The sequence below is a fragment of the Pararge aegeria genome, chromosome 10 (genome assembly GCF_905163445.1).
Source record: "Pararge aegeria chromosome 10, ilParAegt1.1, whole genome shotgun sequence".
Taxonomy (NCBI): domain Eukaryota; kingdom Metazoa; phylum Arthropoda; class Insecta; order Lepidoptera; family Nymphalidae; genus Pararge; species Pararge aegeria.
In genome coordinates, this window is record NC_053189.1 from 17,969,807 (window position 1) to 17,984,164 (window position 14,358).

General features: G+C 36.8%; 1 protein-coding gene across 3 annotated transcripts in view; it reads left to right on the plus strand.

The window, feature by feature from the left end:
• Positions 1-14,358, plus strand: part of LOC120626782 (adenomatous polyposis coli protein) — an 83,468-nt gene that overhangs the window by 51,080 nt on the left and 18,030 nt on the right. For 2 of the 3 annotated variants that reach the window (XM_039894524.1, XM_039894525.1), the window contains exons 2-3: positions 8,580-8,952; positions 12,888-14,291. In XM_039894524.1, coding sequence (XP_039750458.1) covers positions 8,665-8,952; positions 12,888-14,291 — 1,692 coding nt within the window. In that variant the 5' untranslated portion in view covers positions 8,580-8,664. The remainder of the gene's footprint in view (positions 1-8,579; positions 8,953-12,887; positions 14,292-14,358) is intronic. The other variant, XM_039894526.1, reaches the window with a different exon arrangement.

The window sequence follows — 14,358 nt, forward strand, 5'->3', positions numbered from 1 at the left end:
TAAAGAAAGTTACAGTTTTATTATAAGTATAGATTAATTAGCACGGCTGGCATGGGCAAGAGATACTACTAGTAGTAGTTGAGCTTTTTGTACCAGAGCTCGTCCGGGGTAGTACCGCCATGCTTATTGCGGCCGCTAAGCAATAACCGCAATGCTGTGTTCCGGTCTGAAGGGCGTGGTAGCCGTTGTAATTACGGGCGCATTAGGCTTAACACCTACCCCCCAGTGGCGTGCATTTCATACATGCACAAAAGCACTGCATACCCAAATTATTTTATATAAATCGTGTTGGAGGGGAGTTTTTCTATTTTATGCCATGTACCGGCTTTATGCATACCCTGGTCAAAAACCCTATGCACGCCACTGCTACCCCCAGGGTGATGTACACAGGGCAACACTTTGTAGGATGTGTTCCTTGCATGACCCATGTGAGCCACGTGCCTGGACCGCCAATTACTTCTTACTATCATCATATCAACCTATTACCGGCCCACTACAGGGCACGGGTCACCTCCCACAGTGAAAAGGGATTAAGGCCGTAGTCCACCACGCTGGCCCAATGCGAATTGGTGGACTCCACACACCTTTGAGAACTTTATAGAGAACTCTCCGGCATTTAACAGGAATAGATAATTAAATATTATGATGTTAAGATTTTTTTTTTTTTATCTACATTATCTATAGTTATATTTATATATATATTTTATTTATATATTTGTATAATTTTAAATATTATTTATTGCACCACCTACCTCTTTTCTATGTTTTTTCCTTTTACCCATTGGTTGCCTGGAAGAAATCGCTATACATAGCGATAAGGCCACCAAATTGTACTCTCTTGATATGTATTTATATCTCTGTAACTACTTTTTTCTTTGGTGTACAATAAAAGTGTATTCCTTCATTCATTCATTCATTATCGCATTAGTTTTAAGTATTCTGTAATGATAGTGTTAGAATAAGAATATAAATAAATAAATAAAAATAAAAATGTTTAGGGGTATTTTAATTACTTAAAACGCACATCACCTTAAAATATTTGAGATGCGTGCTGGGATTCGAACTCGGCCCTCCGTAAGTGAAGACGAAGTCCAACCCACTGGGCTATCACCGCTTCTGGCATATATATAAAAATATATCTTTTATTTGTCGACCGATTTTGTCACATCGACGTTCAGTATTAACTAATATTAATTGTATTTACATGAACTACGATAAATATGTCATGAACCGTATTGCGTACAGTGTCAATAGGTTGTCAATGCGGCTAGATAAAGTATTGTGCACGGAAGTTTTTGCTTGCTTGCTTTATACCGTTGAACCAGGATTTAGATCTCTCCTTTTTTTGAATACGAGAGTTTCTTAACTTGGGTCCAAATTTTTTTTATTCTACAGATTAGCACTTTACTGCAGTCTTAATTGATGATAAGTTATGATGCAGTGTCTGCTGCGGGTTAAACTGTAAAACTTTATCATCATCATCGTCATATCAACCAATTAACGGCCCACGACAGAGCACGGGTCTTGGTGGGAGGAGACCCCTGTAAGGCCGTAGTCCACCACGCTGGCCCAGTGCGTATTGGTGAATTCAATACACACAGGGCCAGAACTCTCAGGCGTGCAAGCAAGTGATATTTTAATTACAAAGAAAAGTTAGAGGTGCGTGCCGGGATTCAAACTCGACCCCCCCCGAAAGTGAAGTCGAGCTACTACCCAATGCGCTCTCACTGCTTCTTTTATATATTTTAAACGCTTAAATTAAAATGCGACGAATAGTTAAAAAAGTTTACCGGGTATCGAATTCGGTCCTCTTGATAGGGAGGCCGAAGCTCTAAGCACTAGACTATCACCGCTTTACTGGCTTTAATGGTGGAAACTAAAGCGCAATTGTATTTCAAACGGGCTTCCAGCAGACGTTCGTCTTAATCATTCTAGCCTACATTCGTTACTTAGTGTGTAAACAAGATATATCCTGATTAAAATACTGTCCATTGTAGGCATTGTCAGATTTCTATTCGTTAGATTGCCCAGTCCAACCGAAATTGCACGAGCTTGATTTAGTTATAATGTAGAGTCCGTCCTTTGGTCCTTTGTCCTGTAGGCTTAGATACAGGAATAGAAGCAGGAATTCGGAATTCCATGATTTATTACGAAAATTAAGCTTAATTTGCTAATCTCCGCGAAAAGCAGGAGAATCTGTACGGTGTAATTTATAATTTCCTCAATGCTTATACTCCACACCAAACAGATCTTCGGCAATGTACCCTCTACGCACGTTTCGCTCCGAAATCGGACCATCCTCAGGACGTCACTTAACATAGAATAATGATTGGAGTATGAGGATTGAAGAAATTATGAATTTCCATACAGGTTCGCCTGCTTTACGCGGAAATTAGCAAATTCAGCTTAATTTTCGTAATACAAAATTTGCTCCCAATCCCGTAGTCGCGTTCGAGTATTGAAATACTTCAGTATTAGAGTAAAATGGATCTTATTGCAATTTAATTGAAGTTTCAATTTACCTACAATTCTTTAGCTTTCGGCAGAAAGTAAAAAAGTCTACAAACGATCCGTAAGAGTATTTAAGCCCTGCATAATTAATTTCAATAAACCCATTTTACTTACTCCTATCCCTACAATAGCTAAATGAAACCCGTGCAATTTCTAATAGAGCTAGCTTACGCCGTGGATAATAAAGGACCGAAGCCACTCAAAAATCTCAGAAAGTTGAAGGGCCATCGAATTATCGCGAAGAGCGTACGGATTCAGGTCAAGGGATCTTATAACAGCGTAGTTTGCGGAGTTGGGAAAATGTTACTTACCGACCGTGAAATTTTAATTTATGTTCCCAAGTTAGGGTCGATTTCATTTATTCCAGTAACTTCTTAATTAAATAATATTTATCTTGGAACATTTTAATTTTTTAGGAAAGATTTTATCTATAGTCTGTAGCTTTGGACTAGAGAATAAATGCCTTGCAATTTTTTTTCACATATAAATAAATAATAAATAAATATACTACGACAATACACACATCGCTATCTAGCACCAAAGTAAGCGTAGCTTGTGACTGTTGCTGAATATTTTTATTAATAATATACATAATTACTTATAATATACAGATAAACACCCAGACACTGATAAACATCTTCATCACATAAACATTTTCCAGTTGTGGGAATCGAACCCACAGCTTTGGACTCAGAAAGCTGGGTCGCTGCCCACATAATCGGCCGTCATATATGTCGTTACGATCCAACATGTCGGTCGGACACCATATCTGATATCAGCAAATGAAAGATCAGCTTTTTAGTAATTAATTTAAAAAATAAACAACATATCTGAAAAACGGAAAGGGCCAGCCATAAGTGATAAATTCACTTCCGAGGTGAGATAGTGAAATTTGTGAAGCAAAGATTTTAAAATCTGTAACTCTCTAGGGCCAACCTTATTGAAGAATTAATTTAATATAAACATCTATTAGCCCTTCATCATCACGATCATCAATTCAACCAATTGACCTCCCTCGCTGGACATAGGTCTTTTGTAGGAAGCTCCACAATCCATGGTCGTGGGCCGCTTGCCTCCAGCGGCTCCTATATCCTTGTATTAGGCCTTATAACGAAAGAAATTACGGCCTATTTTATTAACGCATCTGCGAGAATTAGCTACGTAGAGCTTAGAAATCCCAGTACTACTACGTCGTGTCGACCGGTGCCGATCTATTATGAAACCATGTTGCTCCATGGTATATTTATAAAGATCGTCAATGCCTCCCTCGCTATAAAAATCGGAACCTTGAATACTGTCCATCGTAAACATCAGATAGTTTCACGTGTTTTACTCCAGTTACATTACTCCCGAATGTATTTCTGTCCAGTTATCCGTCCCTCGTAACACATTTAACCTGTGGCTCGGCCCCTGCTCGCTGGGGGAGAGGCTATACTGTCTGCCCTCCGCTAATCTACCAGACCACTTGGTCGAAAGATGATTAGAATTGTAATCGAAGTGTTCGTATATTATTAATTTCTTAGTAAAAGCTAGTTAGCAACGGTTTTTATTTTTAAGAGCATAGTAGTTTCCGACTATGACGTTTAGACGTATGCGTAAAACTATCGCAATTAGCAAGTTATATTTTTCTCCTACAAAAAAAAACGGTCACTTGTTTCAAAGGAAGGAAGGAAGGTGCCGGCAGTTAGGATGGCTTTACTGACTTTATTTTTTGATCTAAAGATTTTAAAACTTCATTGGAATTTGAAGTTGGCGTTGATCAGTCAATTTATATATATGTTTTGCTGTATTATATTACTAGCTGTAAGCTCACTGTCGGGATAGGTATGTCAAACCATGGCGTTTTCCTTCCCATATTTAATTTGAAAGCACATCCAGTATCGAATAAAAAATGCAATAACTTTTCTTTAAGTTGTAAACTTTTTAGATCTATATAGAACGCTATGTCTTCTCTAACCCATGTCGATTGAGGCTCGCTCGATGTGATAATTATTATGAGTACAGGAGGAGCATTGTTTGAAACAATTGGCGGATGGGCTTCCGTGTATTGAGGTGGTTCTCGTTGTTAGAAAAACAACTGACCATTTCAGGAATCAAGAACATATATTGCATTCTTATTAACTTTTATTCATGCCATTTTGTATCTGAGTTATGTGTCTTTGCTTTAAAAATATTTTCATGAATACATAATACAGAGCTTCCTTGCATCTTCGTTTTTTGCTCTGGTGGGAGGCTTCGAGGCTATCTGAAAAGACATGCTGCGTTCAGTTACGATGTCGCGTAGTACCAAACGAAAAAGAGAAAAGAAAAATTAAATTTAAAAAAATGAGAAAAGTAAAATTGCAGTAAAATAAATAAATAAACGTAAAGTAGACTTATATAATACTTCTTGGTATACTTATTCATGAAAATGTACCTCTAAGTAGTATTATTGAAAGTTTAAATATAAATTGTTAACTGTAAAGGACATCGAAGATTCTTGCCAAAAAAAATTTTGCCCTAGTTTTATTATAGAAACTAGAGAGTGTATCTGCCAAATGCTTCTCATCACTATTATTTTAAGTGAGTACATTAAAAAAAACACTATGAGATAATGGGTGTAGAGAGCTAGTGAGTCATATTCATTCATAATATCATATATACATCATTTTATAATAACATCGTCGCGTCTGGGTTATTTTATAAACATCTTCTTGCTTTTTGCAAGAGTTCGGTCGGTTTCTTAATTTTCTAAATCGTAAATGCAAGCTGTTTTTATTATACATCTCATCAAGATTGATGCACCGGTTTAGGTGAACATAGGTAAAAAATGATCAAACGAACACAATTTCGCATTTATAATAAACTAGCCGTTTCCCGCCCGCTTCGCTGGGCGAATTGAAAAAGGAAATAAATTACATTTTATGTTTCATTTTTATTTATTTTTATTATTCTCCTTTTTTTTATTTTTGTATGAACATAAATAGGCCCCGCGGATAGAACTGTAAGCATCGATATTGTTTAGACTTACTCAAATTCCAAATTCCATCGATTTAGCCTGTATCTTTCATCCAGGTGATTTTTCTCACTAATATTCATTGTAACTTTCAATGTGCAATCTTTAACATTTCCGTGCCTTTCTTCCAAAAATTAATAATAATTGACATGAAGAAAAAAATTTGATTTATAATAAAAGTATGGATTCTTAGGTTCTTATGAGAGCGTTCAATAGACCAACTCGTGTCTATGTCCAGCTTTGTACTATACAAGAGTATCTGATTTCCTCTATCGAATATCTAGCTTTTTAATGTCGATTGGCTCGATAACCATAGACCTATTATATTACTTTTGATTACTATACTTTCAGTTTCTTACGTCTATTTTTCGTTTTGAGCATATCGAAGTTTCTGCACGCCAAAATATTGCTTTCAATTGATCGATTAGATAGAATTTGTTGAATAACTAAACCTTTCTCTTTTTGAGGATCTTTTTTATTATTGTAAATAATGTAGATATATTTAATAGGTATTTCATTTTATTTAGAAATTTGTCTTTCTCTCTCTCTCTTTGGTCTTACCTTTATTTCTGAAGATCTTGGTCCTGATTCGATCTCAGCTTCGAAAAGGGGGAATTACTTCTATTAAAGACCACTTGTCTAAGAGGCTTTTATTTATGTTGTTATTTTCTTTTATTTAAATTTCAAGCGAATCGAATACTTTAAAACGAGGATTTTCTTTATTGTCTCTGTTTATTTTTTTATGTTTGGTTACTGATCCCTCATATCCTTAAAGTGTTTCGCCATGCACATGGTGTGTTGAACCCTCTCAAATACAATAAAATCTATTCATTATTCAAGTGTTTGAGTCTTGATATTCAGTTTATTTTTTTTGATTTCCGCCTTATGCTCAGTGGCGTGCACCAGGTTTTTGACCAGGGTAGGCATTAAGCGGGTGCATGGTATAAAATAAAAGAATTCCCCTCCTATACGAATAACCTACAAATTAACAATGGTAGCCAGTGCTTATGTGCATGTATAAAGTGCACGCACGCCTGCTCGTGTCTACGTACGTATTCTTTTAACCACTTACATTGTTCGACGACGTCAGTTTTTCTATACGTGGCAAAGAAAATAAATATTTGTGACCTATTTCACACTGGGAGTCTAAAATAGTATCGACCAGCGCCTTTTTGTTAGTGCAGGATAAAGAGTATTGATCGCTTTACGGCATTATCTCTTAGGCTCGCTCGAATACTAGATCGTCTACGTAGGTCTGGTATATCTCAGCTATTCCGGGCACACTCTCAACCGAAGTTGCTTGCAGCACAATGCCAATTCAATTTGGACCACTTTTAGAATTTATCGATTGAAATTGCTGCGATATAGGAAAATTGTAAACCAATTAAGCAGACAATTCCATCCATCCATCTATCTAAATTTAGTGCAGTGTAATTTACGGTTTTTAATGTAGTGTTGTATTAAATTGCGAAAATTTGCGAAAATGTTGGCACTTTGTTCATTAATCGTCATTTTAATTAACTATCATAGTTTAGCTAACACTTTAAGATGGTGATAACAAAAAAAAACTTGGCTCAGTTTGTTGTGGGCTCTTATTAGACCAGGGCGCGTTTGAAACTCCTAGTTTTAAGTTAACGAATGCAGTTAGTTAACGAATGCAGTTATCACCATCACCTAACAATTAGTGTTAAATGTATGAAACGCTTTAAAAGTGCCTGTGATAATGTCTACATGAATAAAACATTTTTAAATTTGAAACAATAAAAGATCACCCGGCTAAGTTTGTTGTGGGCTTCTGGCGCACGCCAGGGCGCGTTTGGAACCCTTGTAAGCTACTTTTAAGTTTACGAATGTAGTTATCGCCATCACAACGCACTACTATGTATACCATTTTGTATGTAATCAACGCATCAAAAGTGCCATCTGTGGGCCTATTTGAATAAAGACAACTTGGTCCTGACTTTGATTTTTGACTAACAATAGTTGTGGGCACTAAACATTGTCTGTGTATTTTGACTATTGTAAGGATTCAGTCTTTATGTACTGCATTGAACAACAAGGAGACCTGACGAAATTATTTCCATCCTTGTTCAAAACCTCACCGAACAGATATTCCTAAATATACACTGTACGCTCATTGGGTTCCGCCACCATGTCAGTTGACTTAGACCATGTTGAATTGCTAAATCAGTTGACCTAGCAAAGTGGCAATGTAAAGTCAACATCAAGTATCTCGAGAGCAAGCACATTTTGGTAGATCTGCTTGGTGTTGAGTACAAAGATTGAATAAATTATAAATTCCGTACCGAAATTGCTACTTTTCGCGGATAATAGCAAACTAAGGTTAACATTAATCGTGCATCATGGAATTCCACAAAGTTACTGCTCTATCAAATACTTGGACTAGTTTTAAGAAATAAAACAGTTCGTAAAAATATAATTTTCAATTAATTTCCCTTTGCTTTACTATTTATTGCTAGGAGATGTTAACAGCGTCTAAGATAAGCTTATTCTGATACCGAAATAAATTTTATACCCAGTAGATAACCGTGCCAAGTTTACTACGCCCGTACCCAATACATCATTCATAACCGGCTTTCGACGCAACTGTCTCAGAGGCCTAACTGATTTCCATATTATCTAACCCGATATTGTATTGAATCGACCTGGTATTGTTTTACATTGGAAAACCTATCTCAAGTATACGCTTTTCAGTTATCCAAACTCGCTGAAGTTGGCTTTAATCTGCCAATCAATTAATCTGCATACCAGAACTTTTATAATGGCACTCAGCGCGTTTGCATCATGTTAGAGTATTTTCATACGAACATTTATTAACGCACACTTGATACGCGTTAGAATGAACTAACGTTATAAAGTTCCAGTCTCTTACCTTTCTCTTACAAATCCGGGGGCCATAAAGTTCTGGTGTGCAAAGGCATTATTTATTTTTTATATAATATGTTTGAAGATCTGGAAAGTGCAAATTTAATACATTTTACTTACCTCAATATCGGATTACATAATCAATAACAAATAGCTATCAAAAATAAACTGATAATTGTCAAAATAGTATCCAAAGAGTTTTTGTTAATGACCGCGATGAAAAACAAGCATAACGGAAACCCGATACAAATGTAAATAAGAAAAGTGGAACAATGAATCGTGACTATTACAAAGCGATGTACACCAACAAGAACTGCAATCGGAATGTGACGGACAGTCAGGATATGCTCGACAACGACACGGAGTTTAATGCGAACAGGTTCAAACTCTACGACGATTTCTCGAACGATCTACATTTCAACTTTAGCACTTTGAGGAATTTTCACGATGTTGTGAGAAGCGATGGTTGTAGACGCAGGGGAGACCCCAACGACTCTGGTGTTGACGTAGAGAACGGCAACCCGTTGGATGACGCCACCACCTCTAACGATAGCGATATGGTAAGTTGATACCGTCACATGTACAATCGTTACATCTGATTACGCTACTCTACTACCTGTAACGAGCTAACCTAAGTTATCCATCTGAAACTTATCATGGCCTTCGTTTCAATGAAATGAATGTTTATTTTCCATACTTGGGTATATAGTAAGATAGTTCATACCTCAAATTAGATAAGCAAATTTTACGTGATACAAATCCAAAATAGACACTTTCAAGTTAATCTCTTCCTAATGTGTTCAAGATAAAGAGTTAAGTTATTTTTGTAATTATCTGTCCGATTCGAAAAATATATATTTGCATTAAATAGCCCATTATTGAGGCAGGCTATGTGTAGGCCAGCAGTCATGCGACGACTCATTGTTAATGCAGCAGAGGACAGTTAGTGCCAATTAGAATTAATACAAAATACCTACTTTGTAACATTATTAACATTCTGTACAATTTAAAATCTCATGAGTAACCAAAAGGATAACTACGTACAAGAGACATAAAACTCTGAAGTGATGTTGAACGAATCTTGGCTTATCATTCTCAAACTATTGGAGGCCAACAGAACTGCTCTAAGCGTCGTCATAATATAATTTATTGTATTGTTACTCGGACATCTCTAAATCGACGTAAAAAACGGCAACCCTTAATCCAAATGAATATTTAACCTTGATGTCTTTATTGGTGTTTAAATGGTTTTTTTTTCGTGTAAGGCTAAATGTGAATTATACAATTTTTCAAACGCTAATAGTTCAAAAAAGCAGGAGACCGCAAGCTGACCGGATCGCACGCACCGAAAATATGCGGATAATCTTTGCGAGTCCGATGCAGTCTATTCGCGCTCCTGACGTCATTTACATTTTAAATACTGAAAAATGCGATGCGTGCAGCGACGCACGATTAACTTTAAACTGCGCTAAAGCAAAACGTTTTTTTACCTTCAGTTGTAATATGTAAGTTGTACATTGTTCAGTTTCAGTATCTTTTGCTTCTGCAAAGCATTTCATGATCATAATTTGTTGAAAGCAATCATATTTTATACATTAACCACTCAACCGGATGCCTCATGCCATTCGCCGGCGCCAACTCGTCAAGCCATTGTATTGTATTGTGAGCGGAACATTTGCATTAGCACGGCGCGGTTATTGTCCATTTGTCTGTCTCTATTATTACAAACACTGCCCATGCTTCATCAAACTATCGCCGACTTACATATCTGGGTGCCTAGTGTGAGATTTTCTTGTACGTCTACTTATTGGATCGCGTGAAAGTTAACTGTGATTTGCATGGAATCGAAAGAGCGCAATCTAGTTGTAATACTGGGAAACAGTATCACTAGGTGGCTCTCTTCGTTCTCCTACAAATTTTAATTAAGCTTCACACTATCGAATAAGTAGATGAGGTTGGAAAATTTTACATGAGGCACTCTGATCTCTTGATTAAATGAGATCTTCAAATATTTCACCAACATCAACTTTATTATCAAACAACTATTGATATATAAGTGTATCGTGAGGTAAATGACTACGTCAAATTCATCAAGGCTACATATACGTATTATGCGACTAATTTCATATAATTTATATGCTGATAGTTTTTCACTCTTCACAATGATCGCGAGTAATTTGCTATTGTCGGTCAAGGAATACCAAATTCTCCAAATGTCTTCACGAATTCGTACTACTGAGTAATTTGTAAAAAACATACAAAATGTGTATCAGAAGGTGGAAACGCAGACAATTCAATAACATTAACGATGAATTTATTACTTGCTACTTTAGGAAATATTCAGGTAAGTACCTACTTTGTTGCCAGTTCCGTATCGGAAACAAAAAGAGTGCGATTTTCCAAAGCACCTCAGTAGCATCAAATGGTTTGTTATTATTTATGTTTTAAAATCGGTTCAGAACTAATCGGGTTTTACCGGGAAAGGAAATCTTGTTCAATTCGTCAATCGATTTTATAATTGTTAGGCGTATTGAAACCCTTTGTTCTGTCGACCTTCATTGTATTCTTTGTTGCTTAGGAGATTCAGTTTGTTTTTATTTTTTTTACCTTCAGTTGTAATATAATATAGCTACGCTTAGCGCTTTACTATAGCCATTATCTTTGGGATATAATTAAGGCAGGATTTATATCTATGCAACTCTCTCTTTGTAATACGTTAACTTTATCTTCGCACCCACTTGATCCATCCATAATAGCGTGTAAATGCAATTTTCTGTAGGCTTCAATGTTTTTATTTATTACTATCCGTCTTGCATACATTTTGGATTTTCACAGCTTTTATCAATTGTTAAATTGCAGTCCACTAATTTTTCGCACTTCTTCCAAATTAATACAACCTAAAGTTAGAATAGAGCTCGACATGTCTTCGTGTCTATTGACGAATTGCATTGTAATGATTTCAATTAGAATTAAATGGTTAATCATAAAGTTGCACGTAAAGAAATGGTTGATGGAGATCACTGGACTTTCACCGTCAAAGTCGTCGGCCTTAATGATTATACGGACGTTAACAGCTTCCTTGTCTCTTAACACGTGTTCAATCATCATTACTTCATTTCTCACTTAACACTTAACCGCTTGAGCTAGAGCTGGTTGATTGCATTCTCTTGTTTTTGTTTACATTCCATGGCAAAGTATACAGAAAAAGTACGAACTATTTATAATTTGGCGTTGCTCTTTTTACATTTTAATCAAAATTTAACTTTCAATACGCTTTTCCGATATCTTTTTTTTAATCTTTGAATATTATAAAAAAAATGGTTAATTCAGATCCAGACTTCTTCAGAACAGAAACTTTAACTCTATCCTCAAAATCCTTCGAATAACTATTTATCTCACTTCAGCTTTGTTATTTATAATTGAGATCTGTTACTGTGACATCGATCACGTCATTTCCGATTCCATCTAATCTAGATGCATAACTCTTTACGATTGACTTACGAATATACTTTACATTCCGCTTTAAGTTTTATCACATACCGAGGAAATATAATTTAATTTTTAATAATACATAATTTTTAACAACATTTTAATTTGTATATTAACATTAATATTATAGGAAATAAATATTTAACTTACTCAAAAATATTAATAGCGAAAAACACAAGAATATAATATCTATTGGGTTGTGGTGTCATGCAAAAAAAAATGACTCACTTCCTTTGGATTGTTACTACTTGGAAATGCGATATGTGCGCGAATACCGTTGCAAATATGATGGAGCTTCGTGAGGAGTTTGTTAATTATCATGCCAGTCCCGTTGATGGTGTGTTTTTATGTGCTTGAAATATACTATACAGGTGTCGATTTTCAACACTAGCTCAACCTTCTTCGTTGCATGTTACCTACACGCAACAGAAGCAGAAGCATTGTAAAAGAACTGTGGTAGGTTTAGCGATGAAAATTAAAACAACATGGAAAAGTTATTCTGCAATTGTTACAGTTTTGTTTAGGGCATACAATGATTTTATGCAAATATGTAGTGCACTGTAAACATCGGCATCACAAAAAATATGATACTTCACAAATAATTTGTATAATTAATAACAATTGTTAGATATTTATGGCGTGCCAGATTATTTTGAACGTCTCCAATTTTAGGGTTCGTCCAACATAAACAAAATAGCATAGTCCTAATTCCTTACAATAAATGTCCATTAAAACATTTAACTTAGTGGCAGAAAATTCTTTGCATATTTTGAGAGAAACTTGACGGTGTTTTATGTTGCATGTAGGAATTCAACTACAAATATAGCAGCTAACATTACGTATAACTCGCCCGGCTGGCTGACCTTGACCGGACAGCAGCTATTAACTTTTGGTTGCATTTCGTCTTAACTCGATTGCCTTATGGAGTTATGCATTCAAACCTTAACCTTGACTTCATTTCTTCCTTTGATGATAAAACTAATTACTATTTCTCTGGTTGTTGCAGTTGGAGAACGAAGTTATGGTAGATACTTGGAGCAGTATGGACTCATCTAATTCTCCATTGACTGACTCCGGACCCTCCGCCAGCGATGACTGCCCGCCTTCCACGTCCAGTGAAACCCCCCTTGGATCTTTACAGACTTCTTCCTCTAACACAACGGATACGCGCCGTTTATTGGACCCAAAAGACACCAAATCAAAATATGCTAAACATGTGTTACCCAAAACAGACAAGGCCCGAGATCTCACGCTGGACCTGGATAACTTAGATTCCGACCATATCCCCCGCCGGCCGCACTTCCTAGACGATGATTACCACCTGCCCTCCAAATCGAACATCGAATGTCGCATCCCCAAGCCTCACTTCCTCGATCACTCGCCATCGCCGGACGAGTTCGATGAACGTAGTGACATTACCAACCCAAATTTTCTAGACGACGAAGTAGATGGCGACGATAACCTAGCACAAAAGAAAGCAGGCGCATTTCCGAAACGATCGACGAAAACACCATCTGCCAATTACACACCTCAAGAGGACAGACCGCACAGAACTAGTTATAGAAGTACTTTGCACTATGGTTTGGAAAGTGCAGCTAGATCTAGTGAACGCGATAAACGAGCTTCCCAACTCTATAGGGGGACATGGCCCGGAGAGCGCGATGTGTGGACTGCACATGACTCATCAAGTGTACGAAGCTTCTCCAGCAACGGCTCGGATTGCGCTAGGCCGTCATCTAATTTAGAAAACAAAATGGAATGTGTGTGTTCTCTAATTTCCCTTCTAAGTCTGTCACCAGAAAATAATGCCGATTTAAGTGGACCATTATTAGATATGAGCAGATCTGTTGAAAGCTGCGTAGCAATGAGGCAAGCGGGGTGTATTCCTTTACTGGTTCAACTAATCCATTCGAAAGTAGCAAGAGAGACCAGAGACCGGGCTGCAAAGGCGCTTCGAAACATAATTCACACACAGACAGATGACAAGGCCGGTAGGAGAGAAGCGAGAGTGTGGAGACTGTTAGAACAAGTTAGGGAATATTGTTATATACTGGAAGATGTAGTAGAATCTAGAAAAGAAGGGAAAGAAGCAATAGAGGATGATGTTACCAAGCACCCTAGCCAAAGTGTGGCCGCCTTAATGAAATTGTCTTTTGACGAGGAGCATCGGCACGTGGTATGTCAATTAGGAGGATTGCAAGCTCTAGCGGCATTGGTCAGCGGTGACCAAGCTGCACATGGAAGCAGAACTGACGACAATACGTGTTTGACAATGAGAAAATACGCTGGTATGACTTTAACCAACCTGACATTTGGAGACGGAAACAATAAATCATTATTATGTTCCTTTAAAGACTTCATGATGGCTTTGGTTGAACAACTGGAGTCACCTAACGACGATATGCGACAGGTTAGATATCTCTTGAAATCCCTTACATAATAATTAACAAAAGAATCCTTTTGATAGTTTTCTCACA